At 42.6% G+C, this 18,602-nt stretch overlaps 1 protein-coding gene across 2 annotated transcripts; it reads right to left on the reverse strand.

Annotated features, from left to right (window-relative positions):
- Positions 1–59: 59 nt before the first annotated feature.
- Positions 60–17,984, reverse strand: tmprss3a (transmembrane serine protease 3a). 2 transcript variants are annotated; one of them, XM_044020017.1, is made up of 14 exons: positions 17,806–17,984; positions 17,647–17,690; positions 16,489–16,717; positions 15,787–15,900; positions 15,084–15,200; positions 14,320–14,443; positions 13,671–13,790; positions 12,908–12,954; positions 11,034–11,199; positions 7,321–7,490; positions 4,532–4,627; positions 4,294–4,436; positions 2,230–2,382; positions 60–161 (listed from the first exon to the last, which is right to left on the reverse strand). In XM_044020017.1, the coding sequence occupies exons 1-14, from the start codon at positions 17,870–17,872 to the stop codon at positions 120–122; spliced, it is 1,632 nt and encodes a 543-aa protein (XP_043875952.1). In that variant the 5' UTR covers positions 17,873–17,984; the 3' UTR covers positions 60–119. The 2 variants fall into 2 exon arrangements, with proteins under 2 accessions (XP_043875952.1, XP_043875951.1); XM_044020016.1 differs by lacking the exon at positions 17,806–17,984 and having other exon boundaries at positions 17,647–17,789.
- Positions 17,985–18,602: the final 618 nt, after the last annotated feature.

Below are 18,602 nucleotides of genomic sequence, written 5' to 3' on the forward strand. Positions count from 1 at the left end.
GTCTCTTCACTCTGTCTCAGTCTCAGATTGGTTTCCAGGCTCTTTCGTTTTGCTGCGGCACCGGCTTTGTCAAAGTAAAAACTCCCAACAGATTCCAGTAAGGACTAGCTGCAGCAGATTCAGTTTGTGCTCGCTGTGGGCGAAACATGATCCTCTTCTCTCTGAAAGACGACAGGAAATGAGACACGTCCACAGACATCGAGACATGTTACAGGAATTAACCACGTGTCTGTTTACAACCAAGTGCAAGCACAATGTGTGAACTGCTGGGTCTCTGTTCTCTCTATAATATAGTACAGTCTCAGCCTTACTATGTTAAGTAATTGAGATAATATATGTGGTGATTCTTAGGGAGAAGTTGTCCCAGCTTTGTGCCCTTCCTGATGGAACCCTCCCATTAATGGCAGGTTTCCACTGGCTCTACTCGCCTCGGCATGGTTAAGTTGCATTTCCACTAGCATAGTACCTGGTACCAGGTACTATTTTTAGTAACTTCTCTGACGTGGTTCCAAGCGCGCTGAGTAGCCACCATGTGTGACGTCGACAGACTGCCGTCACAGGAAGAGACGCCTGACACAGAAATCAAGCCGAACAGTGCCGAACTGTAGATCAGTTCAAAAGACAACAATCCTAAAAATATGAGTGAATCGCATACAATTAAGATCAAGATCAAGAAGTTTTTATTGTCATGAAATCATTCTTGTTTCGGTCAGTTTTATGAGTAATCTATTTTTTTTCGGTTTTTCGGCTTAATTTTTTCAGATTTACTGAATAATATTTTTTTCTGAGTTAAGAGAGCGTTTGAAACAATACACACATTAATGCCTTTATTGAGAGCTAAATTTCATGGTAACAACATGGACGGCTTGTTTAGTTTAATAAAGTTTTACTTTGATCTGGGTTTAAGACACCATTATTACCATTAGTTTGTCGACCTTACGCAGGCAGCTAAGGACTTTGCGGTGGTTCAGAAGGAAAGCCCATTCAGATCTGCTAGACATAGCAATGTTTCTTCAGGATCAGTTGGATAGAAATGGCATGCTCCACGGATACAATGTGATGCATTTGAAATGCATTCAGGCTGGCTAGGTGGTGGCTCAAGAGACGAGCAGGAGACTGCTGAAAAATCGTGCACATATATGTACTGTATGTGCAGGAGTCACCATAGGTCTATGGGAGTCACTTGCAGGTTGGAGGTTCTCGCAAGAGTTCGAAGTATCTCTCTAATTCAGAAAAAGTATTACTCAGAAAAACAGGGGGGAAAGAAATTACTCCGGAAAACAGAAAAAAATTACTCAGAAAAACAGAAAAAAATTACTCAGAAAAACAGGAAAAAAAATTCAAATGAATGCAATGCGCTCCTGTACCTTTGTGTGTGTGTGTGTGCTGCGTGTAAAACGTAGTCACTGCAGTTTCACACAGCCGTGCAGCGATGACTCCGCCCACTTTGAGTAGGTACTTTTTTTGTAGTGGAGATGCAACCTAATCCGCGCCATGGCGAGTGGAAAAGGACCATAAAAGTACACTGGATGTAACCCCTCACTCTGTGTCCAAATAACTCAGTCACTTGGGGTATTGAGTACCTTGCTCAGAGGTATTCCTTGACCTGTCTGGATTCAAACCAACAACCCTCTGGTTACAAGCCAAGTTTACTTTCTATGTTGTGATTTGGTACAATACAAACAAGGCAATCAGAGATGGCAGACTTCATCCCATTCACGCAACAAGCCTCTGTTGGTCATAATGAAAAGTGAGACTCCATGGGGTGAAGTAAAAATTGATTTGCTTTGACCTACAGACCTACTCTTTTATCCACGTCTTTACGAGATTGTTACTGATTTTCAAATCTTTGAATATCTTTTTATGTACTTTTCTTCATTTATTAAGGTCAAGTACTCTCAAGAACCTGTGCTTATTATTTTTGAACAGGGCCATGATTTTAAATATGCTCACAATTATGTGATAACAAAAAGCTTCATCTGACCACTACACTTAAAGAGAAAGGATGTTTCTACCTGATCAGTCATATTTTACAAATTTGAATTCTGCCAGAGGTTATAAGCACAATCATTTTCACTACCTGTGAGCTGGAGCTTGTTACTTATTTATAACTGTAAACATCTCACAAATTCAGTCATACCATGAAGTCTGTGTGTGTTCAGTGTGTGAATATGCCTGTTTCTTCTGAAGAAGCATGCAAACAGGAAAAAGATCTCATCATCTACTGACCTCCATCTGTTGGTGGATCCAGCTAAGTGACTGAGTGATGCGAGTATAAACGCCTGGCTTGTTCCTCATAGCACATCCAATCCCCCAGCTGGTTGCTCCAACCAGCTTCCACACAGATGCATCCTCACAGGCCAGAGGACCACCGCTGTCCCCCTGAGGAAACACGCCTTTAAATCACAATACTTCATAAATGATTTATAGTAATGATGACATTTTATTTTTTGGTAGTGGGCGGTGGAGGTGCAGGTTTGAGTAGAGTTTTGAAGGTAGAGAATAGTTTCTGTGTGTCAGTGGTATTGTTAATCTTGTCATTGTAGAAAGCCTTTTTTGCAGCAGTGACACTGGATGGGAAGAATGTCAGGTCAGAGGAATCGTTTGCTTTGTGTCATTTTCTTTCTGCAGCTCTGAGGCTGGTGTGCAGCGACCAGAGGGTATCAGTGAGCCATGGGTGAGGCTGAGAGGATCGAGCAGGTCTGGTGGATAGAGGACACAGTCTATCCAGACAAGAGCTCAGTGTAGAGCAGAGAGAGTCAGTGGCATAATTAACTTCCAGGGAGGAGAATGTGTTGGGGGTGAAAGAACGGAGGCTACAAAGGAGGAGAACTGGATGGGAGACAGGTTGTGGAGGTTGAGGCAGAAGGAAACCACGGGGGTAGAAGCAGAACTTTGTTCTGTGAGACCCACACTGAGCTGAATGAAATAGTGGTTAGATTAGTGTAAATGTGTGACTGTGAGGGTATCTGTGGAACAATTTCTGGTCAGAATGAGATCAAGCTCTTTGCCAAACTTTGTGAGTTGGAGAGCTGTGAACCCGCTGCAACTCAAAGGAGTGCATTAGCAATAGGAAGTCTGAAGAGCAGGGATTGTCTCAGCGAAATGTTCATATCACCTAAGACAATCATGGGACAGTCATGCTCGGGGATGGAGTAGAGCAGAGTGTCTAGCTCATCGAGAAAATCACCCAGTTGTCCTGGTGAACAATAAATGACAATCATGTAGATTTTGTCCAGTGCAGTCACCAAGATGGCATGGTATTCAAAGGAGTTGTACTTGACAGAGGGTAACAATTGTTTGTATTTCCATTTGCTAGAAATGAATAGGCCTGTCCTGCCTCAGTGTCCAGATGGACGAGAGGTATGGGAGAATGTGTAGTTGGTCGAAAGTGGGTGGCATTGTTTTCAAGTTTAATCCAGGTCTCAGTGAGAGCCAGGATGTCCAGTGGTTGGCATTGGCAGCAATGAAGTCAGCCCCACCTCCACCCCAGCATCCATCTTCAGGCTCCAACTGAATCTTTGCTCATCACTCCTCGATATGTCAATGTAAATATATCTGTGGGGAGTGATTAAGTCATAGCCTGGACACCAAAACTAAACCTTATGTATTGTGATGTAATAAACCTTCTAATACTGAAACGTGAATTGCGCGTCACATTGCGTGTTGCATATCGTGAACCCTGGTATACTCGTGTGTCAGGGTCCTGTAGTATCCAACTTCACAATCGGGTGGCGGTACAAGGACACATTCCTACCAAAGACAAAGAGAACCTTCAGATAAGTCTGGTTGGAGTGGCTTACAGCTGAAAGACCCATTGGGCAGGGGAGTTGGGGTGTCAGCCGGTTCAAGGGTCGGTTGACTATCCTTGACGTCTTCTTCTTCTGTTGTCGAAATGTTTTTTTTGCTTAGTGAGCAGGGCTCATACTCCATCTACCAGTGGTGCGGAAGTTCACGTATGTACTGTCCATGTGTGCCCAACACACTTTTTGCTTTACTTTTTGATGACGCAATCGGCTTCATGTGCATGTTGCACACAGCTTGCATGGAAGCACACCAGGGCCTTTAAGGTTCACTCACTCACTAAAATTACTAATATTCTCGTGAAACCAGTGAACCTGGAGCAAACCCCCCCAACAGTGAGCCATGTGCTCCACCGTGTGACCCACAAATAGTTCAGTGATGCCATCAATCGTAATTATTGCCCAATTAAGCTGATATTGTATTTTGGTGGAGAATGTGGATGGATATCTGTCCCTCAGTGTTTCCTACATTACAGTAAAACATCTGTACCTGACAAGAGTCAACTCCTCCCTCCAGATATCCAGCACATAGCATCCAGGAGGAGATAAAGCCTTTGTAAACTTCTGGCTGGTTGCAGGTCTTGGTGGAGAGGAGTGGAACCATGGCTGAGCGTAGAACCACACTGGACTCTCCTGAAACATCAACATGTATGCATCAGAAAGTACAGGAACAGAAAAAGGCAAGTGACTAAAGTGTGTGTATTTATTTATTTTTTTATTAGACTCACCATCTGCCTCTGTTGCTCCCCATCCAGAGATCCAGCACAGTGTTCCCTCCACAAAATCCTCCCCATGGTTAGGCAGGCAGATGGGCTCCACAAAGCCTACAGAGAATATTAATGGTACTTATATATCTACTTATCTAGTATTGATGACCACTCAAAGCTGCTGTACACTATCACACCCATTCACTCACACTTACATACAGCACATCTATGTGCTGCACATTTTCTGTCACTCATCTTTCATACCCACTCACACAGACGATTCGCTCTACCACTGAGCTACCGTCACCCATTTGTACTCTTTTTTTTAAATAAGAGACTGCACCTGACTGCGTGTGTGTGTGTGTGTGTGTGTGTGTGTGTTCCAGGTATTACTCATGTAGTGATCTAAATCTGTTTACACAGTCACATTATGGGGACTTGTCTTGCTTCATGGGACAGGCACAGGAGGAGCCATAAATGATGTGACCCTGCAAGCCAGATCAGGCAGACAACTCGAGCTGGGGGGGCATACACACCATATTAGAAAGACTTCACTGTGAGTTGTTCATTCTAACACTGAAACACAAAGAGCAGCACACTTATTTCTCATTTATGCGAATGAAAACTGCATTTTTTGTGATTAAGTCACCTACGCTCTCTCCCTCTCTCACTATTTCTGTTTGGTTATGATGTGTTCACTGATTCTCGTAAAATCTGCTCGCTCACAGAATTTGCGCATGTGTGTAATATTAATATTAATATTAATATTGGTAGGGACAATCTGGCTTTCTCCAAATATTGGTCGGGACATGTCCATCCTCAACCCCTCACAGTTCTCAGCTCAACTCCACTCACCTGTTCACAGCAGCTGCACCTGATCAAATCAGCCCACTATATACTCCTCTCCACCATGCAGTCACTGCCAGATTGATCTGGGTCATTCGTACTAGTCTCGCCAGCGTTTTCTGTGATTGTGCTGTCTTTGAACTATCCTTTGAAAAGGTGAAGAATAAAAGTCACTACCGACTGTCTGTCTGCCTACGTGTGCTGCATTTAGGCCCTTTTTGTGGGAGCTTGGCTCCCACGTAATTAGAGCACAGCATGCCTCACATACACCCCCTCTCAATTTGGCAGGATATTTAAGCTGCAAAATTTCCCATCTCTCTGTCTGCCTGCCACTGTGCCGGTGTTGCTGCTCATGCTTTATTTGTTTATTTCCTTGTAGATACCACATTCTTCCTGCTTGAGTGGAAGTTCAGCCTCTGTGATTATCTGACCAGAGTCACACATGCCATATGGCGTATTTCCACCAGCTCTACTCGCCTCGCCTCGCCATGCCCCGGTTTAAGTAGCATTTCCACTAGCATAGTACCTGGTGCCGGGTACTAAACATAGTACCCGGCTTACTTCACATCTATCGAAGACTCTGGAGCGGCTCTTCCTCACCTTCCTTAGGCTTCATGTACAGCACTCTGAGGATACCCTACAGGGCAGAGGTCGGTGTGGAGGATGCCATTCTCTACCTCCTACACCGAGCCCACTCGCATCTGGACAAGGGAAGTGGCACAGTCAGGATCCTCTTTTTGGACTTTTCGAGTGCCTTCAACACCATCCAGCCCCTTCTACTCAAGGAAAAACTCACCAGAATGCGAGTGAACCCCTGCCTGGTTGCTTGGATTTCCAGCTACCTCACAGACAGACCACAGTATATCAGGCTGAAGGACATCACGTCTGACACTGTGGTCAGCAGCATCGGAGCTCCTCAGGAGACTGTGCTGTCTCCCATCATCTTCAATCTGTACACTGCGGACTTCTGCTACAACTCTGAAATGTGTCAAATCCAGAAGTCAAGACAACTCAGCCATCATAGGGTGTATCAGAGACAACAAAGAGGAAGAGGAATATAGGAGCCTGGTGAGGAACTTTGTTGTCTGGTGACACATTAGCAACCTGCAGCTCAACACCTCAAAGACCAAGGGACTGGTCATCGACTTTGGGAGGGACAGACCCAGAGACCAGTTCTAATAGGAGCAGAGGAGGTGGAGGTCGTGCAGACCTACAAACATCTTGGGCTGTGGCTGGACAACAAGCTGGACTGGACAAGCAACACAAGGCAACTGTACAAGAAGGCTCAGAGCCAGTTGTACTTTCTGAGGAGGCTACAATCTTTTAACATCTGCAAGAAGCTCCAGTGGATGTTCTACCAGTCTGTGGTTGCCAGTGTTCTCTCCTACGCTGTGGTGTGCTGGGGCTGGAGCACAACTAAGGCAGACCTCCACAGACTGGAAAAAAACAGACGGGCCGGCTCGGTGGTCGGATTGAGGCTAGACCCTCTGGAGTTTATTTTTATCTTATATTTATATTTTATTTTATATTTTTTTTATTCTATATTTTATGGTGTTTTGTACCTGGGGTGTTTTTCTTTCCTGTCTCCTGTAAAGTGTGACTCCAATTTTAACAGTGCTGTGTGTGGATGTTGGAGCTTTTCATTTTCCCAGAGGGAACCTCCTAAAGGGATTAATAAAGTTGTCTGTCTGTCAGCTGCGCTGGATGGTAAATGGTCTGTATAAATAGTGCTTTTCTAGTCTTGTTGACCACTCAAAGCTGCCTTACAGGACAGTTTTGCCATTCACCCATTTATACCCATTCACTCACACTTTTATACAGTGCATGTGCGGCGCATTTTCTATCACTCATCTTTTATACCCATTCACACACTCATCTTTCATACCCATTCACACACTGCCGGCACAGCTATCATTGATGTCGACAGTATAGAGAGTGGGGAATCAGCAGGAAAACACCATTACCATTGAAAACAAGTGGCACTGCCAGTTTCATCAGTGCAATGTCAAAGTCCAGTTTTTTGGGCCGGTAGCGAGCATGGTAGATAATCTGCTCCACAGCTAGCGATTGGGCCCCATTGTCTGGTTGCACTGTCAGGCCCACATGGACAGCCCACATGGATGGGTCAGCAAACCTGAGAGCACACAGCAGAATACTATATGTGAGATGCACATTAAAATGTAATCCTAATGAAGTTCAATGTTTAGTGAGCTACTCCTTATTCGTGACTAAATTAAATGTAAATGATAAATAATATCATACTGCCAAACAAAAGAAAACTTAAGTTACATTAGCAGGTAGCAGGTTTTTGCAGGCGTTTGAACCATGGTAAATTATAGTGGTGCAACGGATCATCATTGATCATTCATCATTGAGCGGGAGGAGGGTGAGAGAGAGAGAGAGAGAGAGAGAGAGAGAGAAAAGAAGAGAGAAAGAGAGGGAGAGAGAGCAAGAGAGAGAGAGCAAGGTGGAAAACAGTATAATGCATGGGTTAGTAACATTAAATTGAAATTATATAAAGAAGACAGAACATACCTGATAAGACAGAACATAGACAACTTTAGGATGACATTGGTGTGTTAGTAACATTGAAATTGTTTAACATATACAGAACATACTTTCAGATACAGTTTCTATAGTAATTGTCGACCACATCAAGAGAGTTTGTCCGGGCTTACAACAGTTATATCAGTTAAGTTTAATTTATCTTAACGTGTTAGTGTGTGTGCACGTGTGTGTGTGATCGCGCATATTAGTGTAAGTGTGCAGGGGTTAGGTCATTAGGTGTGATTGGAATTTGAGTGGAGGACCGTGCCAATGTCCGGCCAGTCCCCAGCGACGGGCCAAAAATCATCCAGGCGCCTCGGGCGTCCAGTAGCCGTACAGGGCAGGAGAGGCCCACAGTCACCATCCCCAGGATAGCAACGCATCCGCCCTGCAGGGGGCCAGTCGGAGGAACGCAGGGGGGAAGCCCCCCCCCACCCAGGGCCGAACCGAGGGAGCCGGCGGCAACTAGACCACGGACAGAGGCCAAGCCGCACCACACCCAGGCAGGCCGGTCCCACAAAGTTTGGGACCGGCAATGGAAAAGGCTCTTTCCCCTCTGAGCTTCCACTTAGACCTCAGTACCTCCAGGAGCCTGAGACACCGAGCAGGAGCGTAGGGATGGAGAAGCCCAGAGAGGTAAAGTGGAGCGAGACCATTTAAAGATTTAAAAACAAATAAAAGAATCTTAAAATGGACTCTAAAACGCACAGGCAGCCAGTGGAGGGAGGCCAGAATAGGAGTAATGTGCTGACTCTTACGTGCCCCAGTTAAGAAGCAGCATTCTGGACCAACTGGAGACGTGTGAGGGAGGACTGGCTGACTCCAAGATAGAGTGCATTGCAGTAATCTAGCCGAGATGTAATGAAGGCGTGGATTACTGCTTCAAAGTGCTTATGTGCAAGAAAGGGCTTCCTCAGGTGAAAGCTGGACTTCACTGTTGCACCAATTTGCCGGTCCAATTTAAAATCACTGTCTATCTTAAAACCCCAGTTTGAGACTACTGGCTTGATATATTGTGCCAAAGGGCCGAAGTCAGCAGGGGCTGCTCGGACCAAACACCATCACTTCTCTTTTCTTTTCATTAAATTTTAAAAAGGGACATCCAGGCTTTAATGTCTTCAAGACATAGCAGAAGTGACTTCAAACAGGCATTTGTCTTTTTCAGTGGCACATAGATCTGACTGTCGTCAGCGTAAAAATGAAAGGAAATGCCGTGTTTTCTCAGGATGGAACCCAGGGGAAGCAGATACAGAGAGAAGAGCAAGGGCCCTAAAATTGAACCCTGTGGAACCCCATATGACAGCGGAGCAGAGCAGAACTCCGAGCCACCAAGGCGTACGCACATAGATCTTCCCTCAAGATACGATCTGAAACAATTTAGGGCACTACCACTAATGCCCACAAGGTGCTGCAAGCGAGACAGTAGAATGTTGTGGTCTACAGTGTCAAACGCTGCAGTTAGGTCCAGCAGGACAAGGACCACGTGGTGACCAGAGTCAACCGCCACAAGGATGTCATTAAATACTCTTAGTAAAGCTGACTCCATACTATGCACTGTTTTAAAACCAGACTGGAAAACCTCCAGGATATCATGCTCATCCAGGAATGACTTTAACTGAGCGTGGACAACTTTTTCCAGGATTTTGGAAATAAAAGGCAGCTTGGAGATAGGTCTATAATTGGCTAGCATACCACAAGGCCAGGTTTCTTAAGCAGGGGTTGCACCACCGCATGTTTAAAACTTTGGGGGACAACACCAGAAGACAGACTGCTGTTAATAATGACCAGAACTGACTGCCCTATACAAGGGAAAACCTCTTTAAAAAAAGTGAGGTGGGACAGTGTCACAGGGAGTACAACCACTTTTCTAAGGCAATCAAAGACACAGGCTCAATGTAATCAAGCACAGCTGAGCAAAGAACATGGTCAGAGGGGTCAGATGCCGGTGTGGTGATGAGAGCCCTTGCAGTAACAACCTTATCAATAAAGAAATTCAGGAAGCTATTACACATTTCAGGGGATTCCTCTGGGCACGCAGGCTGAGGTGAGCCAAGAACAGATTCAATGGTTTTAAATAACACATGGGTTGTGAGAATTGGATTCAATAATGTCTGACAGGTGCGCTCTTCTGGCCTCTTTTACAGTGTTCTGGTAGCAGCGCCAGCAGTCTTTTAGGATTTGGTGAGAAACCTGCAGCTTGTCCTTTTTTCACCTGCGTTCAGCTTTACGGCAATCCTGCCTGGCTGCGCAAGTTCTCGCATTGAACCAGGGCTCAGGTTTAGCTTTGGGCTGCACAGTTTTAAATGGAGCCACAGAGTCCAGTATGGTTCGGCAGGAGGAGTGAAACCAAGAACTGAGCACGTGTGTGAGCCGGGCTCCGACTCACCTGTGCCGGAGCCCGGCACAGGTGCTGTCCTGATAAGCCTCTGGTAAAGGACTTTTTAAGCCTTATTGACTCTTTTAATCTGGTTCAGTCTGTGTCTGGTCCCACACACGAATATGGGCACACTTTAGATCTTGTTTTCTCACATGATTTGTCTGTGTTAAACCTGTGCTTTCCGATAACAAGGCTGTACTATTTGAGGTTGGATTATCCTACCCTGCAGTTAAAACTCGTGCTCCTGCTCAGCTATGTCAGATTCTTAACCCTTTCACTGCTGCTTTTCACAAATTTGTTTTGTAGGAAAAAAGCCTGTAAATATCGGTATTGGTATTGGTATTGGTTGATATCGGAATCGGAAATTAAGTGTTGGAATAACGGCATATTGAATATCGGTTAAAAAAAGCCAATATTGGACATCCCTAAAAAATGTGAGATAGACACTCGGAACACTGATTTAAATTCCCACAATCCACATCCTCCATAATAAATATAGACCTATATATATATATATATATATAAGCATGTCACCTAAAATCATTTTAAACATGTACTTTTTATAGTGTGCCTTAACATTTAATTTTCTCACAAATTATTGTACAAACGTAGTGTAATTGATTCGTTTCCATTGTGGAATGAAGCTCTTGCATTTAAGTTGATTTGTTGAGATTGTTTTTCTTTGTTTATTCTACTGGGCAAAATAAAAGATGTTAGTTATCTGACTGTTGAAGCATGTTATAATGGACTCACCCATACACACAGTGTGCTGCAGTGAGGATCCAGTGGGATGTTATGATTGAGCCTCCACATAGGTGCTCACTGCTGTAGTGGAGACTGACCTGCCAGGGGAACTGACCTGGTTTAGAGATGTTGCCTCCAACAATACGAGTGTTGTACTGAGGTCTGAAACCACACTCTGACACCACACACACACACACACACACCATACACAGACAGACAGTGATAATGGTCTGTATTAATGCACCAGCCAACAGTCATCCTATGTCCCTCATGATTCTCTCCAACCAGAGCTACAAGTAAACAAGCCTTATCTTTGGAGATTCAGCTTAATTAATAATTAATTGTAATATAGCCTCTGCTACTAATACCCAGGTGCTATGACTCATAGTTCCTTGGACAGCTGCAATCAAAATTAGTTTCATTGTTTTGTTCAACATGTTTAGCAGTTTTTACAAACTCTCCCAAGACTTGAAACAAAATAATTCATCCAATGGGATTCATCAGTGCTTTAATATTGAATTTCTATATTGGCTTACAAAGTTACTTAAAAAATAGCACTAGATCCCTAAATCCCTAAATAAAGTAATACCGCTGCGGCCAAACCAGCAACAAGTCGGCACAGTGTCCTTTGTTCTGCCTTGCCATAGTCCTTGACACCCAGCGCAAACTGAGTAAACAAAGAAAATAGGTGTGGATTGATTATTTAGTAGCAGACAGAGAGTGGCAGAAATAAAGAAAGAATAACTGGACACCTTGAGGTGAACAGATACAGTAGTTACCCCTGTGATGACGACATTACGCCAGCGATGAAAAGAAAGCACCCCAAACCTGTCTTTAACCTTCTATCTTCTTATGGGGTGAGTTTTCATTGTTGTAGTTGGCAATCTATGTTACATTAGTGTTCATTCGAAGTTACATACAGGGATTAAAAAATGTTTTTTCATGCTGGACGCTGTCTTTTAATAATCCACTGTGCATTTCAGAATGTTATGTGGCTACATTGTCATTAGCTATAGCTCAGTATTGTAATGAAAATGTTACGCACATCAAAACCTGTGCTCGATCAGATGATCGTATTATATGCTGTAACAGGAGCATGTGATCATCTGCAATTAATATGAATAACAAACCAACCTGATGTGCAGGGCCGCTGTTAAGCTTTAATGTCCAGTTTTGTATGTGTTGTACATGTATTGTTCTGTGTAGCTCATAAAATAGTATCTGTGCTCCAGTTTCTGTGATGAGATTAAAATCAGGCTGAAAATCACACTTTCAGAATCTGTAAATAAATCAAAATGTCCCTTGGCCCACTTGTTGCTGGTTTTGCCATGGCTGGGTACATATGTCCAGCCTAGCTGTAGCCTAATGCTGACATTTTTAGACTTCGTAGCCAGTTTGTCATACACAATGGTTATTTAATCAAACCATTAGTGAAGAGACTGACCTCCTTTAGAACCACTGAAGAAATTATACACCTGTTTTACAACTGATGACAAGTCATCTGATAGCTGTGTAAAACAAACTGTTCCAAATGATTGAACCTATTCAATTGATTATTGTCAACTCTGAAATATACTCAATAAAGAACAGCAGTGCATGCAAACACAAATATAAGAAAAATAAGTTTCACAAAAACAGTCATGCACACACACGTTTCATATCAGTTGTATTAAACTAATCCAAAATGGATTTCACATGAGCATCCCGATTGATGACAATGGTGATTATTAAATTACAAACCACTAGTAAAACACAGAGAAAAAAGGACAAAAATAAAGTACATGCCATGCAAGAGCATATGTTCGACCATGAGCACATACAGAAGACACTTTGTGAGTCAGAACCAGAACAGAAGTTAGTCAGTATGAAGCATGTTTGCTCACCCAGACATTTCAGAGTGGTCACTTTGCCTGAGCTGCACTGAGTCTTACTGTGATCACACAGCAGGAGGAGGATGACAAAGCACACACACAAACTCAATAAACATAACGTAGTATGACATGACAGAAAATAAAATAACAACGTGACATAACATAACAACATAAAATGATATGACATGGAATGACGACACAGTGCTAGAGAAAGTTGTCTTTGAATTAGAAGGTTGTTGGTTTGATTCCCAGCTCCGCTAGTCTATATGATGATGTGTCCTTGGGCAAGACACATAAGCCTACGTTGCGCTTGACAGCTGTGCCACCAGCGTGTGAATGGGTATGAAAGATGCAGACAATGCAGTGCACATAGATGCACTGTATGGACATGTGAATTGCAAAACTGTAGAGTAAAGCAGCTTTAAGTGGTCTAGAAATACAGACCATTTACCATGACACTACATTACAGAACATATAATATATAACATGACATGACTTAGCTTATAACATATGATTAAATTAAATTAAATTAAATTAAATTATATTATATTATATTATATTATATTATATTATACTATATTATATTATATTATATTATATATTATATCATATCATATCATATCATATCATATTGTTTTATTGTAAAGTCAGTGAACATATTTGACAGTGAGGTGTCAGAAAATGTAACAGAAACTGAGGAATTTAGTTTAGTTTAGAGGTTGTGGCATTTTCAGCATGTATAGAGATGTTTGCATAGAGATTGAGATGTTTGCACCTGAAGATTGTGGTGTTCTGGAGCTTGCTGATCTGTGACTGGCTCAAGTTGATGGACACAAGATTGTGCTGAAGTTCTTGTTCAATGGAGTTCAGCGAAATGAAGAATGACTCCACATATCTGACAAGACAAATAAGGTAAAAAGTTATGTACAGTATTTCTTGAAAAACTGCAAATGTATGAATTGGATATATTTTGCTTTTTAAAAGCTATGACTAAAAGTGTAACTGTCATGTGCATATGAAGGGCTGTAATGCACTGCTTTAGGTTCTTGTGATGCTCTAACTTTACGTTTATATAACTTGCAACAGGCTTCCAACATGTCTGGTATACAGAGGCAGAATAACCTCTAACACAAAACACACATAATGAAACAACCAAAGGCATAATTTGCCACATTTTAGCCTGTGCCAAGTGTATTTACAAGTTTCAGACCCACACAGCATTAATCCTGCAGGTCATACAGTTAAAACAAATATAGATCTCAGCAGCCATCTTACCCTAACCCTGCTATAACCTCTAAGAATTCAGGTCAAGGCAACAGAGTGAATAGTGTGGGCATGAATGTGCCATCACCTCACAACATGCGGATACGGTCATGACATAAACAAGGGAGAAGAAATCAAGAGATTTGAGTTGCAACCCAGACCTTGAGTAACCCAGCTGTTTGCAGGCACTGAGCCCAAGCCAGTTGTTCCAGTCTTCTGAGCAAACTGTCCTCCATACCCCCCCTTTCTGGACCTGCAGCACTGAGCTCCGCCCACTCAAACGCACTGACAGACACACATACACAAGACAGACACAAAGAGACACGTTGCCATTACCTGAACATTTCTGCCATGTGTCATGTTAGTAAGGTAAATATTTGATTCCAAGCCAGGCAAAGTGAGCAATAAATGGTCTTTTTGCTATATTTCTTTACTAAAGTTAGATTTATCAAAAAAAAAGGATTAAAACCGTCATAATGTGTATCTTAATTAATAAATAAGCTCCCAGCATCATTTCTTAATGTAATTTAGCGATAGCACTGCACAATATCTATTTATTTTGCACTCACACTTTCAAATTCATACATCCTCTCCATCTTCTCACATCAGCACGGTACAGCATGGCATATTATGGTGTGGCGTGGCAGTCATACCTGTTTCCTCAAGCTTCCAGTATAAGTTGATGTGACAATACATGTGACTTTGGTGCAGGGAGTTAATAGTTTCAATTAATCAATTTCCTGTTTGAAAAGGCTGATTGTTCTTCTTTGTGTCCTGGCTGGCATATTTACACTGAGAGTGAACATCAAGCTGATTCTCAGCAGAGTGGACACACAGGGGGCACACAAGGTGCCGCCAGTATATGACAGTGTCTCATACAACCATACAAGACATGTTCATGTGTGTGTGTGTGTGTGTGTCTCACCACAGCCAAGCTCATCCTCTCCATTGTCACAGTTCACCTCTCCATCACACTGAGCAGAGTATCTGATGCACTGAGACGACGAGCCACAGCGAAACCTGCCCACGCAGCTCAGACCCACTGTGGATACACAGAGGTAAATCAAACACACGCAGTCTGGTTTCCATCACTTCAGTGGACATTGCATTGACTTACATTCATTTCCTGGAGACTTACTCTCCCCTTAACCAATAACTACTACTGGCCTAACATAAACCCAAACCATATCCTCATTCATTCATTGTCTAAACTCTACTGCTTTATTCTCCACATGAGGATCGAGGGGAAGCTGGAGCCAATCCCAGCTGACATAGAGTAAAAGGCAGGGTCACACCCTGGACAGGTCATCGCAGTTGTAATGTAAGAATTTATAGTAAGACTGATCGATTTTAATCCAGCAGATGAAGTGTTTCACATCTGAGACGCAGACAGGAAGTAAGAAATTCCTCTTAATTACTTTTTTGTGCATGTGCTTGTATTTGTTACCCCTTTAGGACCTTTTCCGGCAACACTGACCTTATCTGGGCCAGGTTTGGCCCTAAGGGAAAGCCTCATTTCTGGGTTGGGGGATATAACAGGTAGGGGATTCCATCAAATATTGATGGAGCAGAGCCACTTTGTATTCCAGTGGCTCAGTGGACAGTTCACACAACAGTGAGCTCCTCACCTCCAAGTCCGATGCTGAGAGCGAGAGTGACTACCACGATGACGCAGGAAGCAATCAGCAGCTCAAAGCGATGAGACATCAGTCTCTCCTTCCAGCTTTTCTGCAAGTCCTCATCTGATGAAACAAAAATACTACTACATTTGGGCGCTGATAAATGTTATTGGTAAACACCTGCGTTTGTCAACAAATATCGGCAGGTTTATTCAAGACATGCTTGAGCATTACATACAAACTGACAGGTCAGTCACATCATTGAGTCACGTCGTACCAATCCAAATACCAATGACCACAGAATTTGACAGACATACAAACAACACAGCTGGTGGTGCCCAAAGACTTTTGTACAGTGATATATACACAAGTGACTAGTGTATAGTATAGTATAATTACACAGTGTCCATGTAAAACTTAACAATAATAATAAAATAAAACAGCTTTGTTAATGAAGCAGTTATTCAGCTAATGAAATCACCTGTAAACCTGAGTAACCTTTCTATACAGCAGTCTGGTTATACAGTAGATATGGGAAACAGCAAAGTGAACACATCACTTCATCTGGAACACTATTATCTGCATAACAATGCATCGTTCACATTGTCTGACATTTCAAGCAGAACCTTTTGTAACTTTACCTTTGAACATTAACCTACACATCCACACTGTCATGCTGTACCAATCCCTCCTGAACATCCCAGCTCTCACCTCGCATAAATGGTTGCACCTTAGTGACTGGCATGGTGGGACTGGGTGCAGGTTGAGGCTCTTCAGGTCTGGCTGAATTGTTGTCTGACTGACTGTCAGCAGTAAAACTTCCCAGCGGGCTGACATTAACTGTGTTGGGGGTCTCAACAGTGGGGAGGTCTTCCTCCGTCACTGACACCACCTCTATTCTCGAAGGGTCAGGCTGCTCTGCTCCCTCTGTCTTATGTTCCTAAACAGGCAACATCAAGGAGAATAACTGAGTGGAACACTTTCAGCATTTCAAGTGGCATCTGCTGAACAGATCAAGACTTAACGTAAGGTGTGTTTGAGAGACCTGTTGTCTCGCCACAGCTGTTTCAGTGCACAATGAACAGCCAAGATACGCAGGTGACCTCACAGACTTGTTTCTACTGAATATGGTGTTTTAATAAAGACCACTTTTAAATGAACACCCATAATGGTCTTTGTTTAGAAGAGGGTCTGCTGTTCCTGTGTGTTTATAGGTTAAGTCTCCTAAATAAAACGTGAAGCAAAATAAAATAAAAAGTGCAAAAAAACAAATACAACGAAATACATTTATAGAAAACAAGCCTTATCAACATCAATAACTACCAGATTTCCTTCACCTTTTATTGTTGTATCTTGTGTCTACGTGATGTGATGACTAATTCAGTCTATGTTGCAATTGCTATGTCATACAGCTTTAATGTATCATAAGAATTGGAGTTCTATTCCTCCTGAATCTTAACTATCAATCTATTTGTTTCTTGAGAATCAATAAAACCTCTTGAACAGCGAGCAGATGTAACCAGAAGCAGCCTTGCAATCGACCACTACCAGCCACTTATTTAAGAGATACAGTCCACGTCTGTGAATTCTTTCTTAGGAAGAGAGTCACTAGTTTCTACAATAACATGTCAAGCCCTGATACTGATGCTAATGTGATGATGATGTGACAAACAATTAAGTATTTTAGTATTTTATAATTTGTGAAGCATAACCTGCAGTATATTGTAAGCTATACAATATATAAGCTATAATTATAATTACTGACTGAATGAAAAGTTCAACTCAAAACTCCAAAGCTCTAAAAATATCAAATTCCAAATTCCAATTTAGGTTTAGTGTGAATCACAGAACTCTTTAAGGTTGACTTACTGATAGGTGGTTTGCTGTGTCAGCAGCAGTGTTGGAAACAGGATCTGCAAAACAAAACAGGAGAGAGACAGAGAGATGAGTGAACAATAAGATCAATGGAAGAAAAAGAGACTGAGGAAAAGGCCTCTTCATCAACAAAAAAGATTAAACCAAATGTACCACTCTCCACAAAGCTTTTCGTCATTATTCCATTTTCCACACTCCACTGAGCTTCATTTAACACCATAGGCCTCTATTCCTTTTCTTCCTCTCTTTTCTACCCCTCTTTCGTTATCTTCCCTATTTCTCTGAAATACTGAGTATAAAGCTCATAGTATAAAGTATAAGGCTCTTCCTGTCGTGGCTACACTTTGGTACAAAGAGACACCTGAGTGGGTGAGTGCTGCCACTCTGAACAGGGATCAGGTAACCCTCCACCTCCCAATGTCTGGGTCGAATTACATACTTGTGAGTTCAACCATTTGGTGAGGGCAGGAAAGGAAGGTGGAGGGGGTTGGGGGTATCAATGCCTGGATGCTGTCCAGTGGCTTTATTGTCCATCTGCTTTCTGCAAATACACACATACACATTTCTGTTATTTAAATCCAGAACCATGCAAATCATATGTTTGCTGCTGTCCAAATGTGATGAATGGCATCTGACTGTGTTGGTTTATAGCTGTGGTAGTAACATGGGATCATGTTTTAGAGAGGAAGTAATTCAAATTGTGACTACTGACTTGTAAAGCAGTTGTTTTCAGTGTAACTGGATCAAATCACTAGAATCATCCATCCATCATCTACCTCTTTATCTACCACCAGAGGGTCGCGGGGGGTGCTGTGCCAATCTCAGCTGACATAGGGCAACAGGCGGGGTACACCCTGGACAGTTTGCCAGTCCATCGCAGGGCCACACACACAGAGACAAACAACCATTCACTCTCACACTCACTCCTACGGTCAATTTAGAGTGTCCAA

The sequence above is a fragment of the Solea senegalensis genome, linkage group LG2, assembly GCF_019176455.1.
Source record: "Solea senegalensis isolate Sse05_10M linkage group LG2, IFAPA_SoseM_1, whole genome shotgun sequence".
Classification (NCBI taxonomy): Eukaryota; Metazoa; Chordata; class Actinopteri; order Pleuronectiformes; family Soleidae; genus Solea; species Solea senegalensis.

Bases quoted from the DNA above. Each gene is read 5' to 3' on its own strand.
- tmprss3a (XM_044020016.1), bottom strand. From the start codon at position 17,778: ATGAAGAGGCCTTTTCCTCAGTCTCTTTTTCTTCCATTGATCTTATTG. The intron at 12,955-13,670 runs GTGCAAACATCT...GTGTGATCACAG, and splicing joins CAGAACACCACAATCTTCAG to TAAGACTCAGTGCAGCTCAG. The intron at 2,383-4,293 runs GTACAGATGTTT...GTGTTTCCTCAG, and splicing joins GAGGAGTTGACTCTTGTCAG to GGGGACAGCGGTGGTCCTCT.